Source organism: Leptonychotes weddellii, chromosome 1 (genome assembly GCF_054177405.1).
Source record: "Leptonychotes weddellii isolate Sample4059 chromosome 1, ASM5417740v2, whole genome shotgun sequence".
NCBI lineage: Eukaryota > Metazoa > Chordata > Mammalia > Carnivora > Phocidae > Leptonychotes > Leptonychotes weddellii.
In genome coordinates, this window is record NC_138369.1 from 186,728,302 (window position 1) to 186,746,736 (window position 18,435).

An 18,435-nucleotide genomic window follows, 5' to 3' on the forward strand; every position below is an offset into this window, starting at 1 on the left:
TGTTCAAAAGTCAGAAGGAAGCAGGGACACTCATCTTGTGGCACAGTGTAGCAATCAGAATAGTGCTGTATGTAGCAAGAGACTGAGGCGTAATCAAGATTTTGCTATGCACATACTGCCAGGGTTTATAAGTAGTGGGACTGTTAGCTTGTAAAATCTGCATGTTATTTGGAATTTTGATCTCCATAACATTCTTGTGAATTTGATTAAATGGTATTTTGGAGTGGGTCCTTTTGGAATGGAGATGTCTGTTTACCAAAGCATACTTTTTGCAACTTACAATTCCATGACACCCTACAGAAATAATTCTTCCAAAATAGATCCAAGTTGGCTGTTATCCTGCCTTCCTGTCCTGCTTGCTATTTAATACTCTGTCAGTACACAAACACAGCTTCCTCTGGTGATCTGGAAGTTTGTTTTTGTAAAAAGCCCCTGATATAGTCATACTTCCTGTAATGATTTGATTTAATACAACATCCTTAATCTTAAGATTTGATTGCAGATGAAAGAATATAGTTAAATTATAGTGAATGAAAAAAATCATTCCTTTGAATTCCCCTCCAATCACCTTCTTGGAAGCTTTTCACTTTTTCCATAATATTAAGGACATTTGCAATAATAACAATAACAGTAATGATAAGCTTAGAGTCAACGACTTCTGATTTATTATATTATTATTATTGTTATTGTTGTTATTATTTTAGGGAATAAGTACTCTATAATCAATTGTAGTAGCTTCCTTTTAGTCTAATTTTGAGTGGGTTCTACCTTTACTTGAATATTTTTGAGGGGTGAAATTGGGTATCTTCAAGGGGTGGGAATGCCTGGATACTAGATATGGTTTGGCCTTGAATGAAGATAAGCCCCCGGTGAAGTGAAGTACACCATCATGAAGTGGGAGCTGCTAAGCAAAAGCTTGGTGATGGACTCTTCGGTTGACTTCTCCATCTTTGGCTTTCATTGGGAATCCACCCTAACCATCGGCCTGATTCTCTCGTGGGGATTGGGAACCAGGATTCCTGTATGCCATGTGGCAGAGGACTTTGAACCCATCATTCTAGGCCTTTCCTTGATAGACAGCTTCGAAGAACATGCCGTTTTGCACTGCACAGAATGTATCAGGGGCCCTCCGGGTTTTGCTGAAATTTACTTTTACTAATGGGGCAAACCAGGGAAATATCCTTCTGGAATACTCCCTTTCTTTACTGCCAGTTGTATGAGACCTGCTGCTTCCAAATGAAGGGACATTTGTTTGTTGCTTTTCTAGAGATGGGCATAGCTTGGGATTAAGTGAGTACTCTCTGCAGGGCTGTCAGATTTAGCAAATAAAAATACAAGACATTAAATTTGAAATAGTTTTCTAACTGGCTGTGCAATTTTGTAAATTTTGGGGGGAAAAATGAATACAGAATATTTATGACATCTTAATAAAGTCCATACAGGATGAAGGACAAAAATCATTAAATATGAGACATATCCTGTAGACACAGCATGCCTGGCATTCTTCACTCTGGTATTATCATTACTATTCAGAATTATATGGATTTACCTACACATATGACATGTTTGGCTTTTGAACTCCTATGTCAATTATGTCCTTTGACTTCCACAATCAATTATTGTAATTTAATTAGGAATTAACTAACAACTGCAATTACCAGCTGTCTCTTGGTTTTCTATTTCTTATACACCAGCAACATACCAACTGAAAAATAAAAATCCCTGTCCCCAAATTTTGGCCACCTAAATATCCCCAAATTACTAATCTGTGTTAACTCTTTTTAACCCACAGGATAATTTGACTTAATAAAGTATATAACAAAGATGAAGAAGAGCCAGTGAAGCACGTGTTAAATAGAAAGGAAATTGAGCTCAGCAGAACTGACAGAAGATGAAGATGAGATGAACTGGCTGAAGCCTTATTTCTGCCTCCTGTTTCTTTTTCATTAAGTATTTAGCAGAAAACTTTGGGGAAAAAGTTGGACTTAGGCCATCAGTGTTTCTTAAAGGCTAAGAAAATTGCTGTCCACAGACCCAAGGAGGGGTGAGCAGCCCATTCTGATGAAAGATAAACTGAAGTTCATAGAGGGTTAAATGTAGGTAGTTAATCAATTAGGAGTGAAATTTTAAAATTTAGACATTCAAGTGTGTCCTCCCAGAGGAAGAAAACTAAGTGCATCTTGGACCTATCCAGAGTCAAATGCTGGAATTCAAGTGCACACCACAGAACATGGAAATCAGGACTTGAAATACTAACATTTCATTTAAAAAATATCATCCCAGCAAGCTTTGATAAAACAACCTGCATTCAAAATTACTTGCTTCAAATGTTTAGCAGGCAAAGAAAAGTCTAGCAAGAATGAAAAGCCAAGATTGAGAGACTAGCAGTCTTCATGATGCCACACGGTCAAATGTCTGACCCTTTGACTACAGTGACAAAATACAGAACCAAACCCGAAGGTAAAGATGATCCTTTACTGAGCTACCACTGCGAAAGCTTAGGGCCTTCTTTGCTTTTTGTCTATCTTTCCTTCTTTCTCCAGATGATATGAGTGCTGAGGATCCAAGGAAGAGAGAAAGAATCATACAGGAGTAGAAGTGTCACTTATTTATAGATTTTAATTTACATTTAATTGTATCAAAATCACCATCAATTAAAATAGAAAATTCAATTCAAAGAAAAATGAATCGTTATTTAAAGTCACCTCAAAACCTGGTCCACTTGTTCATGGCATTTTTTCACTTTTAGCCAGTTATTTTACATTTCTGGAGTCTCGTCTGGTGCTGTAATATCCCCCCTCATGAGAAAGGAACCAATGTGCGACTCCACCCCGACTCCAAAGTTGGCTCCTAGGGAGGATCAATGAGTGAATCTTGGCTATGCTGTCTGGGACCATTGACTACCAGGTACCATGCACGTACAATATATTTTCTTACTGAAATAAGACACAGCTTGCGATTACACTGATTTACTGCTATTTGCTTTGTGGTTTTTAAAACGGAACATGACATTTTTGAATGGTCTCACTGAGAAGGCCTGATGCGTTGGAAATGTTTCAAAATGCAAAAGCCTTTTTGGGTCAGCAACATTCCATTAGTTTGATTACTTCTTAGTTAGGTGTTGAGCGTGAATCCGTTTCCATCAAAAGACTATCCAGATTTAATCAAATAAGCCTGCCACCTAACCTCTTTTGTTAGTATGTTAACACCAGAGTATTGTGTACAAAGTCATAATAAGTAAGGAAATGCTAACTTTCAAACCAGATGCAAGTTTAGAACTATTTACAGAATATTATATTACAGTATGGCTTATTGACTTGTACAAGTATTGGCTTTTAAGATACGGCATATTTGTTTTGTGTATAGTGCAAAAGATCAAATGATCAAGTCCTCCAGATTTGGCTGCAATAGAAATGCTAAATGAATAAACAGAAGATTTCTCCATCTCACACTACATCAGTGTACCAAATACAATGTAAGCATGCAAGATTCCTAATCTTGATCACATTCAAATTAGCACTGATGTAAATCCTGTGTAAAGAATTTAATAGTGCAACAGAAAACCTGTAAACATGCCCATGGCATTATTTTCCTGTTGATTATAGCACAATAGACAATAAAAAACCACATATAATAACTAAAAGAGCTTGTGTCTAACTAAACTAACGTAATTTCTTTAAGAAATTAAAACAATCTGCCATTAAATTATCAACAGAGAGAAAAAAATGCCTGAATAATAAAAGAAAAAGCCTCTTGTGCATTGAAATTGCCCCTTAAACTTCTAGAACTAACTTTACCCCTGTTATTCTTACATCTGTGTTAGGTGTTTGGCTCCAGGTCAGAGGTTTCAGCTACATCTTCTCTTCTATGGAAGGACATTTGAAAATGTGGTAGCATAAAGATAAGACTACATTTTCTGTAATCCATAGCATCATTTCACTGATAACCCGAATCCAGATCAATTTCCCCTTTTTCTCTGAGCCCCAGTGTCCCCATTTTTATAGAATAAAACATATGTGAGCGCATTTGTTGACGACTTGCTGTCTTAATTGCAAACGTCTTTCAACTTCCACAATTATGCTCGAAAAGCCAGGATGTGCCTGCCTGTGTGTGTGTATGTGGGTTCCTGTATAGAAATGTATAGAATCCTGTATAGAAATGGCTGTGTGTACATGTATGTGGGTTCACGTGTACGCCCATGCAGTGCCTACCCACCTACAGTCCCACTCTTCTTGAGTGAATACACAAGTCTGTCCTGGTTTGAATGAAATGAGAATTCACCTTTTGCACATTCAGCCAATCCCCGCCCATGTATATTCTTTGCCTCCCAAAATGTGGCTCCTGGCCCCTAAGTTCTGCCAAGAGCACAATGTTACCCCATACCACTCGGTTGCATGAGATTTATTTAAATACTGAGCGCATTCTTTACATATCATCAGATTATCAAATTTCGGCCATGCTTCAAGGAGTCATCTGTATATGAATTCATTATCCTCAGGTCTTCTTGTTCCTCATGGCCCCATCCAACCTTGTGGACTTCAACATCTGAGCAAATTTCCGATTTTAATGCGGCGTCATTTTTCTTTTGTGCTAACGATAGTCAATAAGCATGTGCTTAGCATGAGTGAGACAACCATTACCCTCAAGCAACGTTTTTCTTTTTCTTTTTTTTTTTTTTTTAAAGATTTTATTTATTTATTTGCGAGAGAGAATGAGAGACAGACAGCACGAGAGGGAGGAGGGTCAGAGGGAGAAGCAGACTCCCTGCCGAGCAGGGAGCCCGATGCGGGACTCGATCCCGGGACTCCAGGATCATGACCTGAGCCGAAGGCAGTCGCCCAACCGACTGAGCCACCCAGGCGCCCCGCAACGTTTTTCAATCTTGGGATATCAGTGGCAGTTCCTTGGCAAACAAGGTATTTTAATAGACAAGGAATGCAGTGGCTGACAAGAATATTGGCCCATAATAATAAGCTGAAGAAAGAAGGACAGGTCTGGAGGCCATGTGGGTTTGGGACCCTGAGGGTGCTGTGGCTTCAGAAAGTTCCCTTGAACACTTTCTTGAGTGGACATTTTTCAGACGTTCATTTGTCTGAAATGACTTGGAGGTCTTGTGAAGTTACAGACTCTGGTTTCTCTAAGTCTGGGTGGGGCCTGAGAGTCTATATTGCTAATAAGCTCCCAGATGGTGCTGATGCTGGTTTGTGAGCTACATTTTGAACAAAAAATGGCTAGTACATTCCAACAAAAAAAAATTACTGTGAACAAAAGAGTCAACTCTATTCGTGTATGTTTTCACAACTGTTAACTCCTGATTTGTTCAATTTCACTCTGTACAATTAAATCTGATGAAAACAAGTAAGAATGGGATTATTATTTTTGTGAGTACAGAGTCCCCTTGACTTGCCAGATAGCTTCCAATAAAGATAACATTTTCTCTGCTCGAAAAGAGGGTGTTGTAAAGCAATGGCATAAAGGAATACGGAACCACATTTCAACTCTCGGCCACAACATCTTTGATACTTGTTTTGAATAAATACCTTAAGTTATAGCTGCTATCCTGTATAGAAATACACTTCCTTTCAACACCAGCATTGCTAAATGTCTGTCCACCCGGCACAACATTATTTCAATTGTCCTGCACCACGGTTTTGGAAATATAGCCCCATTTTAGAAAATAGGAATTTTAAGAGTTTGCTTCAGAAAAAGCATTTTAAAGAGGAACCTCCTCAAATGTGGAAATGTTTGCTTAGGCGCCAGATCAAAGGAAAAAAAAATGGATTTTGTATGTCTGTATAGTTTTTTAGAATGAATCCACACATTTTCATTTTCACAGTGACCTTTGCATTTGAAGGGAGCTCAGATGTGGACACAGCTCACAGAGTTAAACCGGGGGTGACCACTGCCATCAGACGTTGCTCTGTTGTAACAAAAGAGTTCTCAGTTCCCTTTCCCTCTGATCCTCCTGCCTGTACTTCTCCTCAAGTTTCTGCTTCTCAGAATCTGCACAGTAAAAGGTGCAATCTGGGCTCTTTCGGATCTGTTCAAACTGACTGAAATCAGCCACATATTTTCCATTTTTTGAGAGAGAAACCACAGGTACAAACTCAAAGCCCCAGTAGATCTCCTCTGGAATATAAGATGTGCGGCTCTGGCAGACAGCACTGGTGGATTCCACGGTGGCATTGAGGAGGACCACGAGTTCAAACTCCTTCTCCTTCAGGTTTTGGGGTGTGAGATCTCTCAGGGGGCTCGTCTCATCCAGTACGTGGTAGAATGTCATGGGCAAAATGAGGAAGGGGCTCTCCGAAGAGGAGTCCACGTGGAATTTGACGGTGGCTTGGTTGAGCAGAATCTGCTCCCCCTCTTTAGTGACATGGCTCTGGAGGAGTTTACCAGAGAGCTGGCACTGAATCAGGAGGCTCTTCCTCATGTTGGCCACCTGAATCACCAAGCACAACTTCCCGTTCTGCTTGGTGATGACCGCGCAGTGGCTGAACTTGATGGTCTCTGCCCGCTTTTTGGGTCTGGCAATCTTGGCCAGAAAGGTGCCCGTGATGAAGATCTCAATCAAGGTTGTGATGACCAACTGAGCAACCAAGAGGAAAATGGCATGAGGGCATTCCTCCGTGATGGAACGGACTCCATAGCCAATGGTTGTCTGGGATTCCAGGGAAAAGAGAAATGCTCCAGTGAGAGAGTCCACTTTCATGATGCAGGGAGTGTGATTCGAAACATCCTCCCTTGGTTCTAAATCCCCATGAATAAATGCAATGGCATAGTAGATCACTCCAAAAAGGAACCAGGTCATCACAAATGTGGCTGCAAACAGGGTAAGCTTGTATCTCCACTTCATGTCAATGACGGTCGTCCACAAGTCTTGAAGGTAGAGCAAGTATATGCCATCCACTTTGTCAATTCTCACGTTGCTGTGCCCACTCTTGGACATGACTCGGGGTCTGTTGGTCTTGGGTCCAGCTCCTGCAGTGTGCTTCACCCCGGGACCACTGGACATGCTGATGTGAATGGCGTCCATTGTCAGGCTGTTGAAACCACCTAAGGAAATGGCAAAGAAAGACATTCCATTACTGTCACATGTAGTAGAACATCCAGAAAACAGAAATAGGATAACCATGTGAAATATGTAGGAATGCATATAGACGTATATCAGAAAGGAGAATTTGGAAGGCAAGACTAGTCTACTAGTCTGAAGAAGACAGTAGGGTGGAGTGAGGAGCATGGACTCTGGAGACAAGCAAACCTGGGCTAAATGCCAACTCTCCAATTTATTTGCTGTGTGACCTGGGGCAAACTATTTAACTTCTCTGGATCTCAGCTCCCTAATCTATAAAATGGGAATACAACTTACTCCTCAGGTTTTTGTGATGGTTAAATGAGATAATAGCTAGAAAGTGCCAAAACAAAGCCTTATGCTCAAAAAATGAGGCCAATCTTCTCACGAAATCACATTCACATGCATCTACCCCACTGAGTATTATGAATATTTATGTATAGTCAACTAGCACAGATTTCCAATTCTAGAAAATTTAAACATAATTTGACTGAGCATAGGGTCAGTACTGATATAACTAAAATGTACCAACTATAAGGTAGTTTTGATACAGCAATAGGTAATATTAATACATATCTTAAAAACTTCGGTAATATTAATAAAACTTTTAAAAACTTACCCTTTTGTGTGGCGTTCTCTGCAACAGAATTCATTCTCCCCCCAATCCAATGAATAATTTAGAATCCATGACCTCTCTTAGTTCTTGATGACATTGGAAAGGACTAACTTATCAACCAACGAACAACAAACACATAGTGAATAATTACGCTTTATTAGTAGTTGGTTGATATGCTGCTTATCAAAATGTCATATTAGGTATGACATTTAGGTATGTCACAAAATTTCTGCTTTACTCCTTTAGAACTGACTAGAACCAACATGGGAATCTCTTGAAAAAAGCTAAAAACAAGTAGGTAGGTATAGGCATCCGACACTGTGGCAGAACAGACCCACTTAGAAGCTGGACTTCCATGCTAGGTCCCAGGGGACATTCCCCTCTGCATCAACAGACAGGAACAAGCTGGGTGTGAGGCCATACAGCATCTTATACTACCTGCCTGGTGACTGAAATCAGTCACCCTACATTCCTTGAAAAAGATAATGTGAGTGATTACAGGGTAACTCTACCTGGTTCGCATGTTTTTTTGTTTTTTTGTTTTTCCACCTCATTGGTATTTTAAGGATAAAGGAAAAATCCCTTCTTTCAAAAGGAACTGGATACAGTGGTCTGTGATTCATGCAATAACCTTTGCTGTTAGAGCAGCATTATCTCAATAGAAGTTTTGGAAGCAATCTTCTGGGCAAACCTTTTCAAGGAAACTGAAACCATCCATCAGAGGCTAACACCTGTTGAGGATGCAGGGAGTTGTTGTGCTTTTTAATTTTCCTGTTATATTAAGAGCGTGTCATTTACTGAATTGCCCTTGAAATGATTTTTTTTCTTCTTGGAAAGGAAAGTTACTTTTTCATTTTCATTGCAAAGAAGGACCCTAAGCTACTGAGAATTTATTTTTCTTGTTGAAGCTTATTCCACTTATTTGGAGACCAATTTAGAAGAAAAATATAGGATATAACTGCTGAGCATAGGCTTTATCAGCTCCTCAGCAGCATTTCTCAGTAACCAAGAGGAAAGTGACCACCACGAAGGATTGGGAACCAAACGCCATGCCACCATGCCCAAACACCTAGTCAAGCTCAGATCACGAGCACTACCAAAAACAAATGCAGCTTATGTACAAGTAAACACATGCACTTTAAAAAGAAAGAGAGAGAGAAATTGCTAGAGGAAAGTGCATGCCATTCAATCCACTGAAATAAAAACAGAGGCTTAAGTTTTCCAGTGTGAGTGACATACAAGTGTCCTGCGGGCATGAGCGAAGCTCCAAGTTCAGCTGGCTGCCAGATTCTGGAAAACTTGGCCCTGTTTGCATGAAGGCAATGCCATGAAGCTTCTGTTTTAACCTCTCTTTAAAAGGGGCAATGGGCCAGCCTTTGGGATGAGCTGGATCCTTTCCCTCTTTCTGCTAAAAGCTCTTTTGTTACATTTCTGCACATCTAGTGTTGGAGATAAGGACACCAATAGCCACCCGAGATTGGTGGTCTTAAAGGGGGAACAAGACCTAGAGCCTCTGGGGTGGGGGGATCGGTTTTAGCATCTCATTGTGGAAAAGAGTGGCTGGTGGACCACACTCAAAGAGTAAACACCTTTTCCCTCCCTCTCAACACCCTGTGCCCTCAGACTGTTTACTACCTGGTCACTCCCTCAGCAGGTCAGAAGGCGTCTTCTTCAAGGCAGGTGGGACGTCCTCGCTCCCCTTCACCCACCTGGCTACCATGGGATTCTGCTTCTGCCTGAAAGAAAGAGGGACGCGTGGAGTTCACAGGTGTTTACAAAGAGACTGACCCAGTGAAACCGACCCTTAACTGTTCCCCCCAGGGCTAGAGCCCTAACATTCACCTTACAATCCCTGATCATCTGGCATGGTGCCCAGAATAGACCAAAGGCTCAAGGAATGTTTTAAGAATTAAATTGAAGCCCCAACGACTGTCCTCCCTATAGAATTCCCACCCTCTGGAGGGAGCTCAGTACTAAAACACCCTGGAAAGAGTGGGTTAACTCACCCCCCTTGAGGCCCACTATCAACTGACCAGCAAACAGGGAGGCAGGAAGGGGAAGTGCAGAGGAAGTAAACAGTGAGCATTGGAAGGGAAGAGTCTAGAATATTTTTACCGCCTGTGGAAATGCATTATTACTGTTGAGTCACAGAACATCAGAGCTGAAAATATCGTCAAACCCGAGGCATCTGACACACATTTTTCAAACAAACAGATAGATCTGGAGGTTGACTGGTCTGCATCACAAAGATGGTTCACGGCAGAAAGAAAAATGTCCAAAGTCTTTAAAAGCTAGACTGGAGTTCTTGTCAGTACACCACAAATGCCTCTTTAGCCTCCAAAGCTTAACATAATCTGTTCTAAATTCAAAAGGCTCTTTCGCCTCCTACTTTTCTGGAGTTCTTCTTCCTAAGATATATATCTGTAGATCTCTCCACATTTTTGTCTGTCTTATACCCAGGTGTATACATACCCTTCACACTTCCTTTCTGATCCACCAGTTACTGTAAATAGTTACAATAAGTACTCTCTGATCATGCCAATAATCCCCGTTATCAACCTGGATAGCCTCTCGCACACTTGATTCCCCCAGTGTGTTCGCAGTGTTTGGCAAACGATCTCTTATCCATTTGCATCTACATTTATTATCACTGTAATCATCATCTGTGAAGATCCAGCATCTCCTTCTTTGTACCCATCAATCTTACCTGTATGCTTTATCATTACCCTTCATCATATGCTCTGAATATACGGTATTGTATTCTGCAGCAGACTTTCTTCGTGAAGTCTACTTCATTGTTTATACACACTCATTTCATATAATTTTATGTCACTACCTTAGATTTTTTTTCTTTAGTGATTCTGCAATCTACCTGGCTTCATTTCTAAAATGTTAAGAAATAAGAGCAGCTTCCAAAAGCTAAGTTGGGAAACAGGATTGAAAGATACTCTCTAAATTCCCCTCTCCTAATCCCATGAATAAGCAATATTCCCTACAAACCATTATCGTTTTCTTTAGTCTCTGGAAATTGTATTTATTTCTCTGGTTTTGTTCCAGCCTGTGGGTTGGGATTGTAATCTTAGAACGGTGATATCTTTATTGAGGTGAAGTCCTTGAAACTACTGAATGGAGAGGTCAACATTCCTCTCCTACTTCAAGCCAATAACACACACATGGAATGAAGTCATTTTGCGTATGCTGTGGAGCATTTGTTTTCTGAAGATAAAAGAAAGAAAAACATATTTTTGAAGCAGAACTAAAGAGTAAGCACATTGAAAAAGGTATTTAGCTATATGAAGAACTACACATCCAGTCTTGGGGACAAAACAATGAGAATGGAAAAATGAAAGGGAGTTCCCATCATTTCCTCAGAGAGGACAAAATTCTGTCAAAGAAAGAGGGTTTTAGGAGAATGGATGATCAAAGAAATCAGCTGCACTGAGCCGGAACACCCTGTCCTATCTATAAATGACCAGAGAAATCAATCTATAAATGACCAGAAAGCCACTGACCAATTAGAAGAAATATGCATGCAAATAATAAGCATGAATAGAGTCAGAATAGAGTCAGAAGTTGTCCAATGTGGGAAAGATGCAGATAAATAATAACAATGACAATAATAAGATTCAGATAAGTTATAATCATCATCATCATCATCATAAATAGTTAACACTACCGCACTGTAATCATTGTTCTCATGCCTTCCATACATGAACTTAATTAACCCTCATACCAACTCCATGAGGCAAGTGCCATCATTATCCCCATGAGGAGGAAACAGGCACAAAGAGGTTAAGCAACTCACCCAAGTTCCCAACAGCTGCACAGTGCCCCTGTGAAGCTCCCATGCCTACCCTCTCTGCCCCCTTGACAAAGGTGCTCGAGTTTTAGCTGCATCAGAATCACCTGGAAGGGTCAGAGTTTCTGATATCAGTAGGTTTGGGACGGAGCCCAAGAATTTGCACATCTAACAGCTCGCAGATCTAACTACCACACTATGTCATCTAACTACCACACTATGATATACAGTTCAAATGATATCAATAGCTTTTCCCTTCTTGATGAAGACCCTTATCCCCTCATTTTCCCTGCACATTCTAAAATAACACTGTTGCACACAGGTACTGAAAACGTCTGGTTGTTCGTTTTCAGAAATGTCCTATCTCCACCATCCTCATAGATGAATGCCAACTACCTAGTGGGCCAATGATAAGTACTGATTTTTTAAAGCATTAAAGAATGATTTTTTCCCCCTCCTAGTTAGTACAACAGATTCCTTCTAAAACCTTAGTGCTCTGTTGAGTCAAATTTTGGGAGTTTTCAATTTGCCCATCATGATAAAAACTTCATTCTGTGTTCCCTGGTGGGCAGAAAAATAACTAACTTCCATCTACAGAAAAATAGCTAATAACAAAATAGGAGGCAGCAGAGTTCCTCAGCCAAAGCTCAAGTGAAGTTATTCCACGTACCTTCAAAGGGGGTGGGGAGGCATGAAATAATGAAATCCAAATCAAACTATAACTTTGGATTTCCAGATGAAAATTGCAATTTGAGGGTATCTGACTTTAAAGCTCTATCAAAACAGTTTCCTGTTTGTAGGAAAAGTTGCTTAAAAAGCTTCCTTGGACATCAAGTATTTCTAACAAAACAGTTTTTGCATGATCTCTTAGCTATGAATCCAAAATACCTGGATTAAATTTCACATTAAGGAACCATGGGTTTAACTAGTAAGTAGAAAAAGAAATGCTCGACAAGAATGTACTTGGGGTTCACTGAACTCAAAAGGTTTAAAAATAATTGAAAATAAAATCAGTGAGGCTTGGCTGTCCTTTCTTTGGATCCTGTGACTGTGGCCACACAAACACATGTGCTGGGACCTTTGGCTCTGGCCTCATGCCATACTCTTCCCTGCTCTTCAAAGTAGTCTATGACTCGCTTCAGTGGCTGGTCTGACTGTTCTTTATGAAGTCGTCAATTCCATCCATGTCAGCTGAGGACATGGTTGATTTTGTCAAGGTGACCTCAGAAATGGGCATGTCTACCGAAACAGAAGGTGGACAAAGCTGACTCTCAGCAGATTCCAGAGGGTGCCTCTATGGTTCTTATTTGTCGGGGAAATGACTTTTTCCTTCTGCAAACCCATTTTTCCCATCAGGCCATTGAGGACTGAGGATGGCTGGGAAGAATGACAGCTTCTGGGAAGCTGTAGAATTGGTCCTTCTTGTCCATAAGAATCTTAATGATCTGAAGGGGAAGCACCAGTGGAGATGATGGGAAATTTGCAACTGAGTTTCCTCTATCTTGCTCTGTGTTTTGAGGATAAGAAGTTGGATCCTAACTGGGCGCCTGGGTGGCTCAGATGGTTAAGCGTCTGCCTTCGGCTCGGGTCATGATCCCAGGGTCCTGGGATCGAGTCCCGCATCGGGCTCCCCGCGCGGGGAGCCTGCTTCTCCCTCTGACCCTCTCCCCTCTCATGCTGTTTCTCTCTCGCTCGCTCTCTAAAAAATAAATAAAATCTTTAAAAAAAAAAAAAAAAAAAGAAGTTGGATCCTAACTGACAAAGCTAGGTCATTTTTGGTTGTTATAGCTGATTGTGGCTTCCAGTTATTTGCTGCTCTTCTCTGTTGGGTCCGTCTATAAGGAATCCTTCCTTGGGCCTGTCCCTGGGGATGGGGGTGGAGAATCTGTTTTCATCCTTTTGTGTCAGATGTAGTCACATGACTGTGTTGGCCAATGGGGTGTGAGCTGCAGTGACTCACACCACGCCTGAACAGAGGCATCAGACTCATGGCAGGGTCTCAGGTGGGTCTCAGATGGGCTGTTCCTTCTTCTGGGGAATGGGGAGAGGGGGGCACCTGCAGCCCAGCTACAGCTAAGCCAAAGCTGACTTGCAACACAAGTGACAAAAAACTCTGGTTGCTTAAGCCACTGGATTCTTGGAAGTGATTGTTACTGAGGCAAAATCTAGTGAAAGCCTGACCACAGGGACACTCTTACTACATGTTTTTGTGTCTTAGGATTATATGCCTGACCTAAAAGATACGGTATTTAAAGGAAATATGGAAAGTCTTGAAATACCCTAATGTAAACTCTGAATGTCAGTCTATGACTAAACACAGAATAGAAAAAGAAACCCAAATCTAACAAGATTCAAGTAGGAAGAAAGATTTGCTTGACCTCTAAGGACAACATAGGAAAGGCGAGTAAATTCTCGTTAAATTGTGTCTAAATCAACATTTAAGTTTATCTTGACAAGACAACTTTTCAGGGCGATAAAAGGGCCTTAGATGCTCTCACTCTAATATTCTGTTGAACAAGAAGCCCTTAGTTAAGGTGATGAGAGCCACACGTTATCATTATATCACTGACAGCTTTCATTTGGGTAGGGGATACTTAAAAGGGAACAGGAACTTTCCAAAGCAACATACAATATGGTATTTAATCCTTCTTTTTACCTTGTGAAGAAAGTATTTTCTCAATTTTCTAAATGAGGAAACGAAGCTTAGAGAGATGAGATAATTCACACATGTTCATAGAGTTAATCCATGGAGGACCTTGTTGGCAAGTCAGATCTATCTGTCTCTATAGCTGAGTTCCTATCTAGCCACTGTGCCCCTTGGTCATCAAATTCACCTCGCAAAGAGCATCTCTACTCATGATGAACTTTGATGCAGCATAAGGTAAGTTCCTGCTCACTACATGTTAGTATCCATTACAGAATAAATAGTTATATTTGATTTATTGTTGATACCATGCCAGACCTTATAGAGGTGCCATATATTAATTTAATTCTCACATCAATTCTGAAAGAGGTACTGCTATTGTTTGAGGATTCCAGGTTAGGAAACTATGATACAGCACAAGGTTTGCTTGAGCCTGTACTCCATGTCTCTCATCTCTAAACCATGGCTTCTCTAACTTCAGCGGCCATCAGAATCACCCAGAGGTCTTGAAACATGGCTGGGTCCCACCCAGAGTTTCTGATTCAGTAGGTCTGGAGGGGAGCCTGAGAATCTGCATTTCTAATGAGTTCCCAGGTGATGCTGACTCTGCTCGTATTGAGACCACACTTTGAGAGCATGATCTGCACTATGCACCACTTAATGAATTATAAAAATACATAGGAAATTCACAAGCACATAAATCATAAATCTCAAAGTTCAGTCTCACTACTTTCAAACAAAGGAATGGGCCCTTTGGTGTAAGAAAGAAGAGAGAGTCAGTGGGTTTAAATATATAAGTACAGTAGATGTCCGGTAGAGTTTTCAATTGCCAGAAGTGTCCTAGGGGATAGAAATTTAAGTACAATATTGTGGGGAAAAATGAGACATTTAGGGGAAAAGGAAAGCAATTGGTTGAAAATTGCCCAAAAGTTTCTTCATTGGATAGTGGGTATCATCCTGGAGTGGATTTCAGGGTTCACTGGCCAAGAATGTCGGAGGCCTAAAGAGTGAACTTGGACTCTATGGCTGAGTGAGTGGGAGCTGAAGGGTCTTAGCTGTCCTTTCTTAAGTTTTCCCCCAAGCGTATGGTGCAGGCATTCCACAAATAAAGGGATTTGTACTCAGATAATTTAGGGAAGATTTGCCTACCAAACATCCAAACAGCTCATGGTCTGCACCCACTGGAGACTGATGCCTCATGGCTGTATACTACAGCTTCTGAGAAGTCCTGCTGAACTATCTGGCATTTATGTAACATTTGAGAACACTTTGAAGAGTGCTGATCCAGTCTAAATTCGCACTTCATATCCGGGGGAAAAGAGGATCAAAAAGTTGCGTGACTTGTTCAAGGTCATTGAGCCAGTGGCAGGATTAGGGGAGGAAGCAAGGCTTTGTGCTTCTTAATCCGTTTGACAGGCAGGTATCTGTGTTTGTTCTCACAAAGTATCTTGAGATGAGCTATCCATCTCACTGGATACTGATGACAAAGTAGCATAGAAGTGGGTGAACCCATCCCCCCAACAATTGCAGCATCAGCACCACCTAGAAGCTCATTTGAAATGCCAGTTCTTAAGTTTCCCACTTCAGCTACTGAATCAGAAGCCCTGCAGGTGCTGCCCAAAACCTGTCTTCAAAAGAACCCAACTTCCCAAAGAATTATGTGGCCAGAGTTTGTCAGTGATGGCTTGGTGGGTTGGCGATATCTTTCTTTTGGAAACCAACGACTACTCCTTTAAAGACAAATCCCACATTTTGCATTGCATGTGAGCGTCTGATGATCCAATTTGCCTCTGTGGTCAAATATTTAGCCTTCTCCCTATGTTTCCATTCTATTATTATTGTTTCAAATTCCATAAGTACTAAAAAAATCCTTTTCCGTCTCTAAATGTGGTTTGCATAGTTATACCCTTTCTTCCTCAATGCAGATTCTTTTTAAAATTTTTTTCATTCTGTAGAACATCAACCTTTCTCTACTCGGCAAAAACAAGTTTAAACAGACACAAGGTTCAACAGGAGACTCATTTTCCATTTTCCATGGCAAAGAATCTGAGCACTGGAATAAGGCAGAGGTATCATTTGCAGAATATTTTTGTAAAGACAGTTTAATTTCAAGGCCTTTATTTGTGAAAGAGCTGGCTAACCTAAATAAAACATTATACATCTGTCTGTTGTTACAAGTGACCAACTTCAGCTGAACGTTATTACTTAATAACAGCTAACTTTCCTATAGAGTAAGAATGTGCAGCAGCTGAACAGCAAATGGAAATTTCCTTTGGTTTACCACCCTTGATCTCTCCGTGCTCCAACATGTGAAGAACTTGGGTAATAAGCATACTCTCCCCTCTAATCACAGCATGGCTTGGACATGCATTGTTGTGGAATGACTGGTAAAACAGGAAAATTTATGTCTGAGGGGGAAAAAAAAAACCCAAGGCGGATTGTATTGCGTTAGCCTCCCTAACAACACTGCCTCCGATTTTCTCTTCAGGGAAGAGATTTCTCTGACTAGCTCATGGACTCTCGCTTACTATTCTTGTCTGGATTAGTTCAAATGTAACACAGAGAAGGTGGCTTAACATTGTCCCCTTCAGATTTCAGATAAGGAGAAGAAAAGGCAGAGCATTTGGGTTTGTCTGACCGTAACCTGGAATAAATCGGAATGGAAGGCATCTGTTTTTGCAGACAGTGCTTGTAGAGAAACAAATATTTTATTTGGTGTATTCTGTTTAATAAAACTCAAACCGAACATAGTTGGAGCATTAAAAGAAGAAGAGAAAAATGGGAAGCAAGCCAGGACATTCGTTTTCTCTAACCTTTATCTCCCTGCTTGAAAAGTTGCTTGAGACGAGAACACTGTGTTGTTACAGTGTATCATTATATAATTTGCAAAATTTCAAGTTGATTTTCCCATAATTTGCAAAATTTCAAGTTGATTTTCCCATAATTTGCGAAATTTCAAGCTGATTTTCCCGTTAATAAATCTTTCACTCACCAAGACATTGACTCTAACACCTTTAACCCCTCACATCTTGCTTTGCCTCACATTTATAATATTTTTACTCTAATAAAGGCATAGAAATATAGAAAGAGTATCACGTTATAAATATACATACCGATTGCAGGCTGGCTTCTTTTTCCGGCTGCAAGCTGACTACTTTTTCTTCTGCTTAGAATTAATTTGGAATTGTTGGTCTCTGTCAATTGATGATTAATGGCCTTTGGTGTGATTCACCTGGACACAAGAGTGGAATTCTTGTCCTTGGTGATTTCCACACTCATTATTATCATGATTGGAACCTTGTCTCAGACAAAGGAAATTAGGACTTTTGCTTAATTTGGATTATTTAACAATGGGACAAGTGTCAAAAGGTTTTGAAATTCAGTTTCACTCTCGATCTAAACTTTGACCACATTCTCTGATAGAGAAAGTGAATATCATGGTATCTCAAGGGGACACAGTTTATACCCAAATTCTTGGATCTTTGGTCAGTTTACTTGAAGAACTGGTCATATTTCTGATTTGTCTGCTGGTCCCAAAGTTGAAAACATAGATGCTTATGATCACTGAGTGATAATAAGAAAATCTCAAACTTCAAAATCCCTTCCCATTCAAAGTCTGAGACCTTTGGCGGTTAACAAGTCTCCATCAGTAAACAGTGTAAGGAGACACTTTCTAGCCATCTATAGTTAATTAGCTGGAGGACTACCAGCCCAATTTCGGTGTTTTTAGGGTTGCTAGGTAAAATATGAGATGTCCAGTCAAAACTGAATTTCAGGTGGACAATAATTTTCCAGTATAACTATGTCCCATGCAATATTTGATATATACTTATGCTAAAAATTATTCGTTTTTATCTAAAACCCACATATATGTACTATATAGATATAGTATAAAGGAGACCTATATATTTTTTAAAGATTTTATTTATTTATTTGTCAGAGAGAGAGCACAAGCAGGGGGAGCGGCAGACAGAGGGAGAAGCAGGCTCCCCGCTGAGCGAGGAGTCCAATGCAGGACTCGATTCCAGGACCCTGGGATTATGACCTGAGCCGAAGGCAGATGCTTAACTGACTGAGCCACCCAGGAGTCCCAAGGAGAACTATATTTTTATTTGCTAAATCTGGCATCCTTAGGGAAGAGCAAATGTATGCTCAAGAGTAGCTCAGAAGGTCAAAAAATTTAAAGACAGGGTTTCATGTACAGATATCATTCTTAGGAGAACAACCATCCAGACTTTCCCAGTACTAGGAACCCTAAAGACAAATGTAATCATTGTGGGATGAGAGTGTGGCCATTTCATGCA

At 40.4% G+C, this 18,435-nt stretch overlaps 1 protein-coding gene across 1 annotated transcript in view; it reads right to left on the minus strand.

Annotated features, from left to right (window-relative positions):
* Window positions 1-2,599: 2,599 nt before the first annotated feature.
* Window positions 2,600-18,435, minus strand: part of KCNJ15 (potassium inwardly rectifying channel subfamily J member 15) — a 24,754-nt gene continuing 8,918 nt past the window's right edge. The window contains exons 2-3 of the mRNA XM_081799995.1: window positions 9,324-9,424; window positions 2,600-7,056 (exon numbers count right to left, since the gene is read on the minus strand). Of these exons, the coding sequence (XP_081656121.1) occupies window positions 5,909-7,036 (1,128 nt within the window). The 5' untranslated portion in view covers window positions 7,037-7,056; window positions 9,324-9,424 and the 3' untranslated portion in view covers window positions 2,600-5,908. The remainder of the gene's footprint in view (window positions 7,057-9,323; window positions 9,425-18,435) is intronic.